General features: G+C 38.6%; 1 protein-coding gene across 1 annotated transcript in view; it reads left to right on the top strand.

Moving 5' to 3' along the window:
- Suclg1 (succinate-CoA ligase GDP/ADP-forming subunit alpha) overlaps positions 1-16990 on the top strand; it is a 26725-nt gene extending 9735 nt beyond the window's left edge. The window contains exons 3-9 of the mRNA XM_010610837.3: positions 2211-2327; positions 5514-5726; positions 5868-5925; positions 7037-7120; positions 9555-9706; positions 15060-15248; positions 16742-16990. Coding sequence (XP_010609139.1) covers positions 2211-2327; positions 5514-5726; positions 5868-5925; positions 7037-7120; positions 9555-9706; positions 15060-15248; positions 16742-16768 — 840 coding nt within the window. The 3' untranslated portion in view covers positions 16769-16990. The remainder of the gene's footprint in view (positions 1-2210; positions 2328-5513; positions 5727-5867; positions 5926-7036; positions 7121-9554; positions 9707-15059; positions 15249-16741) is intronic.
- The last annotated feature ends 547 nt before the right edge of the window (positions 16991-17537 follow it).

The following is a 17537-nucleotide window of genomic DNA, read 5'->3' as shown; positions in this document are numbered from 1 at the left end:
GCCTTTTTTTTTTTTTTTTTTTTTTTTGGTACCGGGGATCAAACTCAGGACCTTGAGCTTGTGAGGCAGATGGTGGCACCACTGAGCTATATCCCTGTCCCTGAATAGCACTATTTTAAGACAGGGAACACTGGCCTTTTGTTTTTTCTAAAAACTCTGTCACTACCTTTAAATCAGTCATGTAAGATAGTTGGTGCCAACTTTCTTTTATTGAGAAAGGGGCTGAATCAGAAAACTTCTGCAATTTTTAAGGCTCCATATTTTTTATGTCTTAAATATTTAAGAACTTGAATAATTGATTGAGCAATTTTAGGTCCTCATAGAGAATGACCACAGACACCCTTTGTTTTTCAACAACTGTCTTTCAACAACTGAGGGTACCATATTGCAATGAACAGAAAATAAACAGCAGTAACTCTTCATGGATTTTAACTTTTTAGTGGAGAAAAGAAAAATATATTTTAAAAAATCCATGAGTAAATTATGTGACGTGTTAGAAAATATAACTGCTATGGAAAAAACAAATGAGGGAAAAGAATCTGTTTCTGTGTGGAGTCTTTGGACAGAAGAGAGGGAGGTATTGTAGCACATAGTTAAGGAAGGTTAGACTTTTTTTTTTGGTACCAGGACCATTGAACTCAGAACTTGTGCTTACAAGGCAGGCAGTAGTACCAATGAACTAAATCCCCGGCCTTAGGTTAGACTTTTGAGTCACGCTCTAAAAGTGTGGCAGTAAACCAAATGGCTAGGTAAGGGAAGTGTATTCCATGCAGAGGGCTCAGCAAGGCCATGTGTGGAAGCAGCAAGGCCAGCATGGCTGGAGAGGAGAAAGCAATGGCAGAACAGTAAATGAGGGCAGGCAGCTATGGGGTTCTCATGGGGAGAGACAGGCTGCGTGTTTGACTTGTAAACCAGTTTGGCTTTTACTGAATTAAGATTGAAAAGATTAGAAGGTTCAAGCAGAGAGATAACATGATCTTTTTCACTTGTATGTTTTTGACAAGATTACTGTGACAGCTGTGGAGAATGGATTCAAAGGGGGCACAGGCAACAATTTGTCAGGAGTTGAACTAACTTAGACCAAGGTGGTAACTAGCAATAGATGGGGGAGAAGTTACTGATTATCATTTAAAGATAGAGCCCTAAGATTTACTAATGGACCTGATATGGGATATAAGAGGGATAGAAGGATCCAGGATGACTTCAGTGGATTTGATCTGAACATCCGGAGGAAAAGAAGTTGTCACTAACTGAGATGGGATAGACTGAGAAGGGAGTGATCAGGGACATTTTGGACTATGTTAAGTTTGGCACGACTGCTGGTTCTCTAAATGGAGATGTTAAATAAACAGTTCGCATTGTGAGTATGGAATTCAAGGCAGAGGTCTTGCTTAGGTACGTGGGGTGTTGTGTGTGGCAGGGGTCACCGTGTGGGTGTTATTTATCGTCATGAATAGGGAGAACATCACCAAGGGCACACATTTAGATGGAAAAGACAAGTCGGGAGAGAGAAAAAGAAAGAAAAGAAGAAAAACAAGGGAACGCAAAGCCCCAGCAGCCCAGTGAAAAAGAATCTTCCAGTCCGTGGAGCCGTTTTTGGTTGTTACATCTGGATGGATTCTGGGGGAGGATATAGAACTGGCATCTGATGGAAGAGGGAGTGTTCTGCAGAGGGCACGATGACCTCCCGTAACACAATCATTGTGCCGGAATTGCTAGTAATGTGATGGCTTATGAGGGAAAGTGAATAGCTAGGGAAGTACAGGATGAAGGCTGGGCAGGTTAAAGACTCACTTAAGGTTACTGACACTTGTGTAAAGTAAGACTGGTTTAGGAGGGTTTTGTTTTTTCCCTAGCCACTGTTTGGCTGTACATGTAAGTCTTAGAGAAGGAAGGCTTTTTTAAAATTTGTTTTTATTTTTTTATTTATTTTTTGGAACTGGGCATCAAACTCAGGACCTTGAAAGGCAGGTGGTGGAATCACTGAGCTAAATCCCCAGTCCTTAGGAAGACTTTTTAAATGGCTGTTTTGGTTTTGCAGAAGACTGTTTTGCATCGTGATCCGTAGGTGTTTGATAAGTTATTGAGAATGCTGGACAAGTGTATTTCCTGGGAATAGTTAACCTGCATGAGTTCCTAAGATTGTCTTTGCTTCTCTGCATACTTCCCAGTCTGCGTCTTTTCACAGGTGTTGTGCTTTTTCCCCTCAGGGCACCTTTCATAGCCAGCAGGCATTGGAATATGGCACCAAACTTGTTGGTGGAACCACACCAGGGAAAGGAGGCAAGACGCATCTGGGCTTACCCGTCTTTAATACTGTGAAGGAGGTAATTCATCGTACCTGAGCTTGGCAAGAAAAGAAAAGCAGGAGAAGAGCAAGCGTTCTCTGGGCAGATATCTTAACTGTGTCTCTTTGGGAGACTCATTTGCTCTTTGAATATCCAGTAATCTGGGGAGATTTGAATTGTATTGAAACTCAGGATGTCATTTTTATTTATAGACATGCATCAATTCTTTTTTGTTTGTTTGGTAGTACCAAGGATTGAACTAAGGGCCCTCACACTGAGCTACATTCCAGCCCTTCTTTATTTTTTATTTTGAGGTAAGAGTCTCACTAAAGTCACGGAATTGTCCAGGCCAGGCTTGAACTTGAGATCCTCCTGCCTCAGCCTCCTAGAGTAGTGGGATTAACAGATGCATCCCACGGCCTCTGGCTGCCATGTCTCATCTGTTCATGGAAGAAGAGCTGTGACCTGGCTTCTGTCTGGCTCATTATCCTTTCATTACCTTTCAGGATGGTTGTAGTGCAGGTGTCAGTAGCCATCCCTAGATTCCTGAGTGTGGGCCATGTGTCAGACCACTGTTAGGTGCTTGGTGCACACTGGCCCGCTTAGGTCTCACTGCCACACTACTTACAGGAAGTAGGTGCTTTTATGAGGTCCACTGTAAAGCCAAGGACACTACGGTGCAGAGGATGAGGATGTCAGCCTTCATCTGACAGTGGCTAAGTAGCTCAGAGTAGTAGTGTGGTCCTGCGTGAACACTGCACTAGATCTTAGCCAAAAGGCCGAGAAGCAATGTGAACACACTGAATTGCTGACTCAGACTGGCAGACTGCAGGGTCTTTCTTTCTTCAAATTGCTGGCTTCTAACTAATACTCTTAGAATAATGTCTTAAACTACTTGTGACCAAACCAATATGTACTGATTGTAAAATTCAGACCCCATAAACGTAAGTAACATTAAATTTCATAGTGCTTTCCATACTTCAGATTTCCTCTTTAGAGAGCTAATTTAAGATTAGTATGTATTCCTCCACGGTCTTTCCACTTTTATATGAAATTTATAAAAAACTAGTATCTTAGAAGAAACTGTTGCACAAATTTTTGGTCTATTTTATAAAAACTTGGGAATAAATTTAGTACTTTGTGTTGATATATTGTAAAGTATTGCATTTTTTAAAAGTTTGCATTTTCAGATCTAATCTCATGACTGAATACAACCAAATAAGGGTTAATGTGTACTCTTAATCCTAACATGCAGGAAAGAAAACATATCTTTCAAATTTAGAGATTTCATTTTACTTTAAACTTGGAGATAGTGTTACTGTATATGTGTATTTGTGTTTTAGATTTGCTGTTTTAAGAATAAAACATTAGAAATAATATGTTCTATAGAGCCTTTTTTTTCCCCCCCTAAAAGAAAGTTTTGCTAGGAGTTTGGGTGCATGCCTGTAATTTTAGCACTCAGGGAGGAGTAGGATTGTGCATTTGAGGCCAGCCTGGGATGCATAGTGAGTTTGTAGAACATAATGGGACCCTCTCAAGAAAGACCAAACAAAAGAAAATAGAAATATTTTTGTTACTAAGCAGTTTATTTATTATTCATAGTGACAGATACATATGTAGCATTTGAAATATTCCATAAGTTTTTTTTTTTTTTTACAGATACCATTTCTTACCCATGTAGCTCTTACAGAGAACTTTCTAAATTAGTAGGAATGGTACTTTTCATCCCCTGTGACTTCCTAGCACATTGTACTTGTCACAGTCTGGCTTCTGGCAATATTTATAGCCTAAAGTGGTGAGGATTTTGGGAAATATTTTTCCATAAAATACCTACATGCCCATGATAAGAATTCTTTTGGTTTAAACCTAGTTTTTATTTCTTTTGTTCACCTACATGCATCATCATCTTAAATGCAGTTTTAAGAAAATTACTTCTAACCTGTCACATTACTTATGAATGAACTGTCAGCCTCCTCCGACTTTATCCTTCTGTTACTGTCAAGATAGTGCTTTTCATTAGGTTTGTATAGAGGAAGCTCTCAGTCTCTCGGAATGTGGGAATCATTCAGTGATGATTCCCAAAGACACTGTCTTTTCCTTTTTTTCCTTCTTTTAATTATGTCTATATGTTCTGTAGCTTAGTTTTCATATCCATTATAAAATCCCATAGCATAATCTTGTGAAAGTTTTGTTTTCTCTTTTGATTAAGTGATACATTTAACATTTATAGGGAGGCAACTTGCTGTCACTGAAATGAGCAGGCACTTTGGAATCAGATGTACTTAGGATGAAATCTGTACTCTGCCACTTCCTGGCTCTGTGACCTTGTGCCTAGCATGTTAATTTGTGAAGCGGAGATACTAAGATTCAAGATGCGATGAAGCCTTAACCGAGACTTGCATAGAACCCTCTTATAAGGCTGTCACAGAATGGGGGCTGCTACTCTTGGAGATACAGAGATCATCAGCAGTCTCATCTTCATGGATGGTACAGTTGTATCAATATATGTAGGAAGTTTGTAAAGACAGAATGTTTGGCCCTTGTTCATGTCCACAGAGGGAAGAGCAGTGGCCAGATGGTTGGTCTGCAGGTTCTTTACATCGTAAAGGATGATAGCACTCAAACGTAACACTTGCTTGACCCATACTCATCATATACCATTTATACGTGTGCATTTTTGCTCAGTTTATTTCTAACAAATGTGCATTCAGATTAAGAGATATCAGGCAAGAACTTCATTTTTACTGTCTCACGATACTGTTTACTGAATGTATTTGAGAACAGATGTTTGAGAGCTGGGTTCTAAGCACTGAGGGCCCCCTATCCTATCGTTCTCAGGAGGTCTAGATGCTTTGGTACTAAGTAGGTACGTGCGCCAGTGTCTGTCAGTGTGTGTCTGCAGTGGACCAGTAAAACTGAGCATGGCCATAGGAATGAAGGGATGCAAATGTAGGTCAGGCAGTGCTTTTGGGTTTACTGACCTGCCATCATTTGCAGTGTCACAGAACCATTCAAGTCACACTGGAATTTAAAGGGGGTAAAGAAGACACTGTAGTTGATTCTGTTCTTTTCTGATGGTGTGGTGAACAGGATAATGTAAAGAAAAGACATCCTATGTCACTTGGTGGTGTCTGACCCGGACATTAATAAAATCATGCTGTTGAATTTATTTTACACTGTTAATGACTTATGCAGTCATCACGCGCTTTATGGTTAATGTTCCAGGCCAAAGAACAGACAGGAGCGTCAGCATCTGTCATTTATGTCCCTCCTCCTTTTGCTGCTGCTGCCATTGATGAAGCTGTTGAGGCAGAAATGCCCTTGGTTGTGTGCATCACGGAAGGTATCCCACAGCAGGACATGGTGCGGGTCAAGCACAAATTGCTTCGCCAAGGAAAGACGAGGCTAATTGGGCCGAACTGCCCTGGAGTCATCAATGTGAGTGCAAAAAGTAACAAGCCCAGAGTTAGCCTCTCGCAAGGCTAAGTAGCTTTGAGTCAGTTCTCCTGTGTTGTGTGTATGACTTGTGGGTTTCAACTTTTTAAAAATAACTTTTCTACAACGGTAATATACTTTCAGCCTGGAGAATGCAAAATTGGCATCATGCCTGGCCATATTCACAAGAAAGGAAGAGTTGGTGAGTGTGTTTGTTTCTTAAAGGTTTTTAAATAAATTCTTTGCTCTAAACTCTCAAAACTCACAAAGAGACTTTGTGATTACAGATCACTTTAGTAAAATTTACCAGAAGTTTTATAATGAATCAATTCTGTGTCCCACATATAATGAGAAGCAGTTATAATTCCACATAGTAAAGATTGTAGGGGTTTTTAAGTAAACATTTGTTTTTTTCCCTACGTTTGCATGTATCACAGTTAATTTGATGTTACTGCTAAGTAGTATTCTGTTCTCTGGTTTTCCTGCAGTTTATTTATGTATTCTCTCACAGTGAACATTTGAGTTGTTTCCAGGTTTGAGCCTTAGGAACAAGGGTAAGATGAACATTATATGTAGACTCACCTTTTTATGGACATGTTTTCATTTTTCTTGAGCAAAGTACTGTGGAATGAAATTAATAAGTCATAAGGTTGAGCATGTTCAACTTTTGAAGAAATTGCGAAATAGTTCTGTGAAGTGGCTGTGTTATTTTACATTCTTACCGTTAATGTATGGGTATTGCCGTTGCTTCATATCTTTACATTTATTGTTTTTAGTCTTTTAATGTAGCCGTTCTGTTTGTAGTGCAGTCATAAAAATAACAGGTTAAAAACTTGAAGTGATATTTTGTAAAACAAAAATGCCTAAGAGATTCTATCTTATTATTGTTTGGGCATGATCAGGAAAGACCTGTAAGAGAAAGTAACATGTAAGCTTTTGATGTGGACCTATAGGGGTGGTTAGAATTTTCATTAGGTGGAGGCATTACATTTTTAAGCAGAACAAATATAAAAAGGTAGGAAAGCATAAAGATTTTCAGAAGAAGTAATGTAGGTTTTCTTTGCATTGCTTTTATAGTTATAAAATAACTTTAGCTAGTATTGTGCTCTTTTCTTTTTCTAATCTTAAAAACTTCCCTACTTTAAGCATTTTCTTCTTTTGTTATTTGACAGTATTGTGATCTGGGTGGCAAGTCATGGAATGAATTCTATGCATACTCATGTTAGTTACTCAGAATGTTTGTAATTTAGCTTACTATATGATGATCTGTCATAGAAACACAGTGTAATATCTTTGGACTCTCTTCCTTTAAGGTATTGTGTCTAGATCGGGCACCCTGACATATGAAGCAGTTCATCAAACAACACAAGTTGGATTGGGACAGTCTTTGTGTGTTGGTGAGCAATTTTTGCTAAAATCATTTTTTTGGAGTATAGTTTCTTCATTGAGTGAATATAGCAGTAACTACTGATTGGATTATTTACAAGAAATTTTGATACTATTTTCTTAAAAGGATATTATAATCTCAAATTTAACTTGCTTAAGTGTACTACATGTAGTTTCAAGATTCATAGTCCAAGATTTGATTTTTAGTTTGAAGAACAAATGTCCTGGGAAATGTGACTCCTGGACATCACTCACGCCTGAAAACATCACTTAATTTTCTTGCTGTGAAGAAATGCTTCCTTATTTTATGACTTCTGTTGTTATAGTGATTATATTCAGTGCTTCATACTGAATTCTTTGCCATTAATTGTCTCACTCTTTATTTTCTTTGTGGCACTGGGGATTGAACCCAGGGCTTTCAAACTGAGGTGTATCCCCTGACCATTTTATTTTGAGACAGAGGCTTGCTCAATTACTAACTTGCCCAGGCTGGACTTGAACTTGCCATCTTTTTGCCTCAGCCTCCCAGAGTGCTGGAATTACAGATGGGCACCAGTATGACCAGGTTGTTTCATTCTTAAGGTGACCCTCTGAGGCACTTCTGAGCTGAATAGTAGTACTGTTATTGCCTTATTGGTCAGGAAGTTGAAGTGCAGGAAGGTCATCTTTCCTAGCACCTTTCTTTTTCCCATACCACACTTTATTTTTTTCTCTCATTGAGTTTATTGGTACATTTTAGGTACACAGTCAGTTACATCCATCATTGGGATCTTGTACCTTTACATGACAGGTCTTGGTTCTCGTTTTTTCCCCTTGTCCCTGCCCTCCCTTACTTTAAAAAATATAAATTCTAGTAAGTTTAAAATAATTTCACTCTTTTTTTGTCAAAAGCCAGAAGAATTTCTCATTTTTATAAATATTTCTTAAAATCCTTAGAATACCTTTTAAAAGCATTTCAGAAATTTCTTTTTTTTTTTTTAATTGAATTTATTGGTACATTCTAGGTAGATAGTACAGTTACATTCATTACTGGGATCTTGTACCTTTACATGCCAGGTCTTGGGTCTCATTTTTTCCCCTTGTCCCCAGAAATTTCTTTTTTATAGTAAGTTATATAGTCCTAAATTCCAATTTAAAACATTAATTGAACTTTTCTGTTTCCACAGCATTGTCGATCTCAGGCGCAGCATAATTTAGTGTGGTGGGGAGTAAGTTGTTAAACAGACTTGCCAGTTCCATTTTCTCCAAATTCAGTTTTAAATTTATAAACAGCAGGTAGTAATGTGCATCTCATGGTGGGGGTAGCAAATGACAAGTCTAACATGCTAAGTCACGCAGAGGATTTGACGCATGGTTGGCACTTAATGCTAGTTCTCTTCTTAAACTTCATTTTTCAGAGAGTCATTGAAATGTAAGAAGTAACTCCTGGCCTCAATAAGTTTATAATTTAAAAATTACCAATGGCAGTTAGTCTGTGGAAACATTTACTTTAATCCCATCCAGCTGCTTGTTCTTTAGGGTCATGTGCTTGTAGTAGAGCCCCCATATCAGGCCCTGTATTATCCTCTGTGGATCTGTAGGCAGAAGGCCTGTGTACTGTGCACCCTGTTACTCATTGATGTGTGTCTTAAAACTTACGAGTGGTTTCTCTGCAGCACGCTATATCAGAGCTTTTCTTTGTGCAAAGAAATTTGCAAAGTGTTTAATCTTTTCCTATGGTGTAAAATTAGCTTGCAACACAAATCTTCATTTGTAAAAAGTTTATAGCAGCACAATTCAGAAAAGCCAAATCTTAGAAGCAACCTATATGCCCATCAGCAGTTGAATGGATATAGAAAATGTGGTATTTACACACAGTGAAATACTACTCTGCTGTAAAGAAAGAGAAACTTGAGTCATTTGTAGGAAAATGAATGCACTTTGAGACCATAATGTTAAGGGAAATAAATCAGACACAACGTGTAAATATTGCATGGTTCCTCTTATTTGAGGAACCCAGAGTAAAAATAAAGAGCAAAATAAAAGATGGATAATAGGAAGTAGAGAGATAGATCGTTCTCAAAAATGAATGGGATTAAGAGATGTGTTAGGTACATGTATCAACTCCTCACTAGGAGTGTGAGCATTATGTTCTGCAAAAGGTTAATTCCAAATAATTCTGTGAGAGGGAAGAAGTTTGTTGTGAAAGAGCTATAACAAAAAGAAGTTGGTTTGTTTTGTTTTGTTTTATTTTTTGGTGCAAGTGAGGAACCAACCACCATTTATACAGAAAAGTAAATGTAGCATTTTGTAATATTTGAATGTTAAGTGAAGAGTGATGATACTTTAAAACATTAGGAATAAGAGGTAGGCAAAATAAGAAACCACTTGGAATGGATCTAGACCTATTTTCCATGGTTCACCTTTACATTTTCAGCTGATGTTGATGTTCTTTGACCTTTTCAGGCATTGGAGGTGATCCTTTTAATGGAACAAATTTTATTGACTGCCTTGAAATCTTTCTGAGTGATTCAGCCACAGAAGGCATCATATTGATTGGTGAAATTGGTGGCAACGCAGAAGAAAATGCTGCAGAATTTTTGAAGCAACATAATTCAGTAAGTTGGGTTTGGAAAAATACAGCTCTTTGCTCTTTGTTTTGGAAGTTGCCTTTATTTTTTCAAAGATTAGTTTTTCAAGAAAACTTGAAAGATAACTGAAAGTTTTCTTAGTGGGGCCTTCTATCCCGGACACTCAGAAAATTCTGGACTCCTTCCTCTTTCCCACAATGCCTTTTCTGTTTCTGTACTCTGAGAGTCCTCACTGGGTACTTTGTGGTAAGTAAAATGGCCTCCAGAATGGGGAACACTCACTGTCAGCCTGACAGCTCCACCCGACTCAAGACCTCCAGACTCACATTTCTTTCTACCTATGATGTTCTTTCCTCAAGTTGCAGGGGAAGTGTTCTTTCCTTTTCTCAAGGCTGATTTTTTAAAGAATCCTGTTCTTTATACCCTTTTCCAGGATCTTTCCACACTCCAACTTCTATCTTTCCTGATAGAGTGGCTTGTCCCGTCAAAGATCAAGTAGAAAAGCTTTACTGTCCGTGTGCTGTGAAGGCTTTCCATGTCACTTCTTCTTTGGAGTTAAATGTGTAAAGGAGTAGTGTGGAGTTGTGTCATAGTTTCATTAGCTGAAGGGAATTAAGCTCCATTTGCAGGGAGAAGAGGTGGTAGGAGGAGCGGGAAGAGGTACAGTGACTGAGGCAGCTTGCTGCCAACCCACACTCAGTGACTGTTCTCTTGCCTTTGTCATGTCTGAGAGCTGAGGGGAGGAGCAAATAATTTCTAGAATTTCTCTGACACAGATGAATAAGGAACAAACCGTCTTCAGAAGCTAGGCAAGCAGATAGAAATAACTTAATGCTTATGAAAAAAATGAGTAGTGAATGAATTAAATGCCCCTGAAAAATAATGGATACTGGAATGTTAAAGAAACCAGTAATGTCACTTAAATCGGTGGGCACAAAACAGTGTCCATTTGTGCTTTACTGACTTTTTGAAGGCTATTTTGAGTATATTTTCTTCTGTGGTGATTTTTCAGCCCCAACTTTGACATAAGATGTGGCTGAACTTTCCCCTCACTTCTGGATCACTTTCATTATTTGTCGCTCACTCCACAGTTTTCAGCAGTCTGGCTTCAGTCTGGCATTTAGAAGCTATGTGACCTTGGGAATGTTCTTTAACCTTGCTGTCTCGTTTCCTCATTGGCATAGTGGGGATGTAGTAGTCCAAGCCTCCTAGAATTGTTGCAAGGGTTGTGAAGTTTAAATGACTGATTGACATACAAGAAAGGAATCCTGGCACATAATAATTGTGTTGTTTGCTGCTGTTGAATGACTCTATTGACTGTTTTTACAGAGGTCCCTGGTGGCCCATCATCTTCATCCTCTCCATGAAATCCTCTTGGTTTTTCTCATATTTTTCCTTCCCTGGACCTATCTTATATACCTGTTTCTAAAATGTGAATGATTATCTTGTATATACTTGTTAAGTTTCCAAGGCAGAAACCTCAGAACTGTCCTTTATTTCTGTCTCACCCCACATTTCCACGCACTGAGTGCCATCTGAGCCCTCAGTGGAGTGTCTACACTAAGGGCTGCATGCGGTCACTCCCTCCCTGTGGCTCGGCCTTGTGGCTTCCCTTACACAGAACACCTCAGCAGGGTCCTCTCTGCCGTCCATTCCTTTCCCTACCAGACCCTCCTTTCCCAGGCCATCCTGCTCATCTGCCCTTCTGAAACAGGCCTCAGTGCCTTTTGTACCCATGTAAAACTAGACATTGTTTTCCATTGCATGCAAGTGAAGGATCCTTTTCAGATCCATACTCCAACTGAAATGCCAGTTTTCCTTCCATTGTGCCTTGCTTCCTTCTGCAAGATATGTTTAACGTCTGACTCTTGATCTAGGCCATGTTGTGGGTGGCAGGAAACTGGCATTCTTGGTGCTCAGCCCAGTCTCTGGGATAGGAAGCCCTGGTGAATGTCAAGTAAATGAAAGAATAAAGTAGATGATTGGGAGGTTGGAGCAAAATGTTATTAGATTCTGTTGCACTCAGAAAGTTATAGTTTGAAATTTAAGTGAAAACTAACTTTTTAGAAAAAGAGATTTAACATGACATTACACAATTAAAGTGAATGTTAAAATGTATGTAGGCCCAACTCTGAATCTCTTCAATTTAGTGGAGAAACTTAACTGTACATTCTCTTTCATTTGGCACGTTTTCTTATTCTTGGTTAGTTCTTATGGAACTGATTTTTATTGAGAACCTAAGGTGCACAAGATCAGAGATGAAGCTGCTCAGAGGACATGATACATAAAATACTTAACACAATAATTGTCATGGTTTAACTTGCAATAGATGATATCTACTGCTACCAGTGTTGTTATTATGACAGTGATTATCTGTGAGAGTCATGTTGTTTAATCTTATCTTGATTCTTTGAAGAAGTTGTTGTCATCCTATCATGAATGAGGAAGCAGGCACAGGAAGTTTAATGACTTGCCAATGGTGGTGTATAGCCCAGGAACCACAGCGGGATTCACACCCTGTCTTCTCCATTACACTGTGGGGTGATGGGCATCATTGCAGCAGTAGAGGAACAAGAGTCTCTGACCTGGGCAAAACTTAGGTTAGACTGAGACTATCCTCGCCGGTTTTTCTGTTTTTAGCCTTTACTTTCTCCTCACTTTATGTCTTGTTTTCATACTGTATTTCTATAGCCTCCTTGTATTTTTCTCCACATAATAAACCTCCAGCAACTCCTGTTGTCAATGGGACACAGTGTAAATTTGTTTGACATATTAGGCTCATCATAATCTTGTTCCTTCCTAATATAACAATATCCTCACTTCTGGGGGGGTTGTGAGAGGTTCAAGTGGAAATTAATACCACTCAAATACAAGATTCTCATCTTCTGTGTAGAAACTACGGTGAGTGAACAAATGACTGTGGAGTCTTTTCTTAATTCTGTGCCACGGATACTACAGTTGAGCATTGAGAACCACTTTAGATCATGGTTCCCTTGTTCAGAGAAGCCATTATTTAGTAGGGAACACATGGATGTAGGTCCCAGCCATTGTACTGATGATAACATTAGAAGCATGTAAAAGGCACCGCAGATACACGAAGAGTAACTAGCTGTAAGACCACTTGTAGAGTGTGTGGAAAGAATCAAGGCCACCTTTGGAAGAAGAGGCTCGAGCCAGGTTTTAAAAGCTAAGTAAAACTTGAGAGGTTCCCTTAACCTCTGGGGTCCTGGGGCTCCTGGGAAGCTGCGTCAGACACGTGGCACCTCCTGAGCCAGGGCTGTGGGACTGACTGTACTGCCACTCATGCTCTGCCAGGCACTCACAGCAAACAAAGTCAGTTTCACTTATCAATGTTTTGTTTTTGAAGAAGCAATAAAAATTAGCAGTTCTATAAAGTCTCAGTCCTCAAGTTAGTGCCTTGTGATGAGAAGGGAAACAAGACACCTCGCAACTGAATTGTGGGCTTTTCATGGAGCAAAAGTTTTACTTGAAAAAGTGATTGTCAGAAAAACTGCTTCAGATTTTTGGGTACTTTACAAAACTTTTCTCAAAATGAACAAGGCAAACTTGCCATATCAAGGAAAGCAACTCATAGTATTTGTGGCTCATGATAAAATTTGAGCTTTCAAGTGAATATTAAAATTTTGGGAAACTTCTCTTTGCTTAACAACTTCCTTCTACTAAAAAGGCTTTAAAAATGAGATTGGTGATTCTAAAGACAGTGATGTGTTGATATTGAGGGATGGAATGAGTTAGCATTTGGAAGATCTGCATGACTCAATGAACTGACATTTTCCAATTTGCCAGTGCATGTTACATAATCCTTGTGGTTAGAAGAGCCATTTAAAGCGCAAGACAGACTAGTGGATTTCAGAGTAACAAAGAACAGAAAGGTCATTGCTATAGTTTCAGATCCTAACACTGCATCTAACACGTAAGAAATTATTACTTTAAGAGGTTTGTATAGTATCCAAGTATATCCACGGTTACTGTAAGGCAACTAAAATACTTACTTCTTCATATTAAAGTTATATATCTGTGGGAGGCCATATTTTCTTCTTCTACTTTAGCTAAAATAACATTGCAGCAGATTGAGTATAAAAGTTATCTTTTGACATGAAGTTAAAGAGTCAAGATTTGTAAAAATTAAATGTATAGTGCTACTCTTTTCATTAAGATATTTTAAAAGTGCTGTTTAATAAGTTTTATTTTTATTATTGTATGTTTGTGATACATAATGATTACATTCATCTTAGGGAATTGATACATACGCTTATCATGTCTTAATCAATTTTACCTTCTCCCCCATTTGCCCTTTTCTTTCCTTCCTTCCCCTCTTCCCCACATCCCCTTGCCATCTCCACAGTGTCTTAGTTTTAAAGGATGAATAAACAAGTATTTATAAAACTCAGTTTTAATATCTAATAATTATCATTAGATACACTATAGAATAGCTACCTTAAAATATAATACAGTGATATTTGTATACACATTAGAATGGATTTTTATTGTGTATATACGCAAGAGCTCTTTGAAGTCCTCAATAATTTTTATAAGATCTAAGAAGTGCTCATCATGGGAAAGATGACAGAGTTTGAATGAAGGCTCTTGAGAATATTCCACTGTGCCCAAGTCCTGCCTTCTGTGGGCCTCTCTTACCTGGATGCCTGATTACTTCTGGGCTCTTACGAGCATGCATTATCATTCATTGTGAAATGTACCATATGTTCATAGTGCGGTGTGGTATCTTGACTGTTGTGAACATATGTCATATAACTACATTTAAAGTCTAGTGCACAGGAAACTCTTATACTTTGTATGTAATTTTTAAAAAATCTCTTTGGTATTTATGTATCTTAGGCTGCACATTGGATCGGACTTTGCTGTATAAAACCAATCCCTGTCTTCCTCCTTAGACACCATAGGATTTCAGCATGGAAATGGCTGCTGACTGTCAATCGAGTTCAGCCATTTCCTGTCCTAGGTAAGGATGCAGAAGTCTGAGACGTGACATGCCTTGTCCAGGGCATGCAGCGACAGCCATTGCAAATGGAGTCCTTTCCAGGACATTTTCCCACTTCATCTTTTTCTTTTAGGTCACTTATTCAGGGAAAACTAATAATGAAATAAGGCATAACTCAGGTTGAGGTAATACTATCTGACCCTGAATTTTAAGTCATTATCACAAGTCACATAAATTTTCGGTTTTCATCATGGTTTAATATTTGTGTTGTTGTTTTTTCTTTTTAGGATGACTGATGGGGTTTCATCTGCCCAAACCATTTATGTAACATTTACAGTGAAGTTCTAGATCTGGATTTGAGGTCCAGTTTTGACTGACTTCTTTATCAGAGTATTTGAAATACCATTCTTTCTCTAGGGTCCAAATGCCAAGCCTGTAGTGTCCTTCATTGCTGGTCTAACTGCTCCTCCTGGCAGAAGAATGGGCCATGCAGGGGCAATTATTGCTGGAGGAAAAGGTGGAGCTAAAGAGAAGATTGCTGCCCTTCAGAGTGCAGGCGTTGTGGTCAGCATGTCCCCCGCACAGCTGGGAACCACCATCTACAAGGTGAGTATTAAGAGCTGCCCAGTGCTCTGAAGTTACTGCCTTCTGCGTGTGGGGACACACTAGCTGCCTGGACACCATGGTCTTCTCTTCTGGTTCTTAGTTGTTTTATTTCATTCTAATCGCTTAGCTAGTGCTCTTATAGTATTCCATTAATGTTATAATGCCCTAATTTAAAAATTTTCTGATTTTAAAACTTTCTTCTTTAAACACTGGTATTTGCTTTTCTGTAAGTGACAAGGTAATACATAAACACATCTTGGAGATAAATGCTGTGATTTCCATTTTAAGATAGAAGTCTGTGTGGATGTGCATGTGTGCAGAACTGCCTGTGTTTCTTCTCATGTTTTCTCTAGAGCAGGCCGTTAGGATATAGCCACCCTGATCACAAAAGTTTCTGTTTCCAGGTAGAGCAGGTGGAGTCTGAGTAACAAAAACTGTATGATGAGGCATTTGGGATGGAGGGAGCTTTGTAGAGAGAGGGATATTTTGCTCGTTTCTGGCCTTAGCTGTGTTGTGATGCCATTGTTGCTTACAGGTTGGAGGTGCAACGTTTTAGCTGTTTGCTTTGCTTTTTCCTTTAAATAGGCTATTGTGGCTTAAAATAGTCTAAATGACAAAACAAACAAACAAACAAAAAAGACAAAGCAAAACAAAACAATAACCAAAAAAACAAAACAAAACCCCTATTTCTTAAGCATGGTGGAAATAGGCACAAATTGCTTTTCCATAAGGAACAGTTCAGAGAGAATTAAAAAAAGTCCTAATTTGGTGTAATCTTCGCTCTTGTCACAGGAATAATAAAATGGGCTTTTTGTTTTATTCAATCTATGCTTATCTTGTCTTTGGGAATCTAATACTATGTGTCATAGTATTTGAAAGAAGTTTGGGTGGTTAATAAAGTGTGTGAAAATTTTAATTTGAAAGTAGGAGAAAAAAAGCAAAAGCTTGTTCACACCGGAGATGTGTGTTACCGTTTTGTTCCAGTAAGTGGCAGCAGGTGTCTGCACATTTTGTCCTATTCTAATTGTTACAGTTTAGAAAACTATGATCTTCAGTATTGCTTAATGTGTTGGTTTCAAGGATTTCTAAGGTTCTTGACATTTTGTTCCAATTCTAACAGAATCTATATTTAGTTTTATTCTCTGAGAAAGTGAGCAAAGCTATTTTCATTGCCTTACTGTAGGGCCTGTTGTGGTTCACCTACAAGCATTACACATTTAGATGAACACACAGAAGTTTGGCACCTGCTAGTAATAATAATACTGCAGTGAAAAAAACAAGTATTGTTTAATGTTGCTCAGCCTTTGGGTTTAGGAGACATAAAGTTGAAGCTGTATGTCTAACTTGGTGAGGTTCGAGCTGACAGACTAATTTGAAGGCTGTTATTTTGTGCACCCTCATCCTAGTACATTTTCCTTTTGTGATTGTCCTAGAGATAATAGGTTTCAGAATTTGGAGCTTTTCTCTTTATTTCCTTTCTTTTGTTTTCGAAGGAATTTGAAAAGAGGAAGATGCTCTGAAAGAACAAAGCAGTCCCCATACCTGTGGAATGAATCATGAAATCACAAAAGACAAGGAACCTACAGCACTTTGCTCCCTTGTCCACTGATTTTCAACTCTTGTGCCTGACACTAGGCTTTCAGTTTAACAGGAAACCAAAAAGAGACTTAGAATGTACTAAATTGAGATATTTTCACCTGCTGTATAACAGACACAGGCAATAAATCTACTATTGATTTGAATGTGGTTTTGAATATTCATTATTCTTCGGGGGGGGGTGTTGGGGGGAATGGAAGAAATAAAGGGGCACTGAGTGCTTTAATGGGCTTTGTGGAGAGCATTGTAACAAGCTTTTGAAAGAACAAGGCTATAAAAGTTTCAACATGGCGTTTGTCTAATTGTCTTAAACATAGATGGCTTTTGATCTCTTTTGTTTTGTGCATATATAATAGCTTCCATCTTCCAGGGTATTTCTGAGAGTGAGAGATAAATATATATAAAGCCAGCATGTAGTGAGACAACTGTGCAGTCCTCATGGCTGTACCATCACCCCACAATCCCCATCTTCTTCAGGATTATGTGCTGGCGCTCATTTGTGTTTCTCCTAGCTGAGAAATGGAGTCTTCACTAGTGCTTTTCTGTGCTCTGCAGGGCTGTCTGTGATGTGAGCCTGTGTGTGCGAATGTGGATGTGTGTGTGCACACATGCATGTGCACAGAGAACTGCCTTTCTTTTCCAGAGCCTACTCTCTTTGCTTGAGGTTTTTTTCTGCAAGAGAACATGAAAGCT

This window comes from Fukomys damarensis, unplaced genomic scaffold, assembly GCF_012274545.1.
Source record: "Fukomys damarensis isolate Sample0158 unplaced genomic scaffold, DMR_v1.0_HiC HiC_scaffold_2, whole genome shotgun sequence".
NCBI classification, from domain to species: domain Eukaryota; kingdom Metazoa; phylum Chordata; class Mammalia; order Rodentia; family Bathyergidae; genus Fukomys; species Fukomys damarensis.
This window is presented reverse-complemented; position numbering and strand designations above follow the sequence as displayed.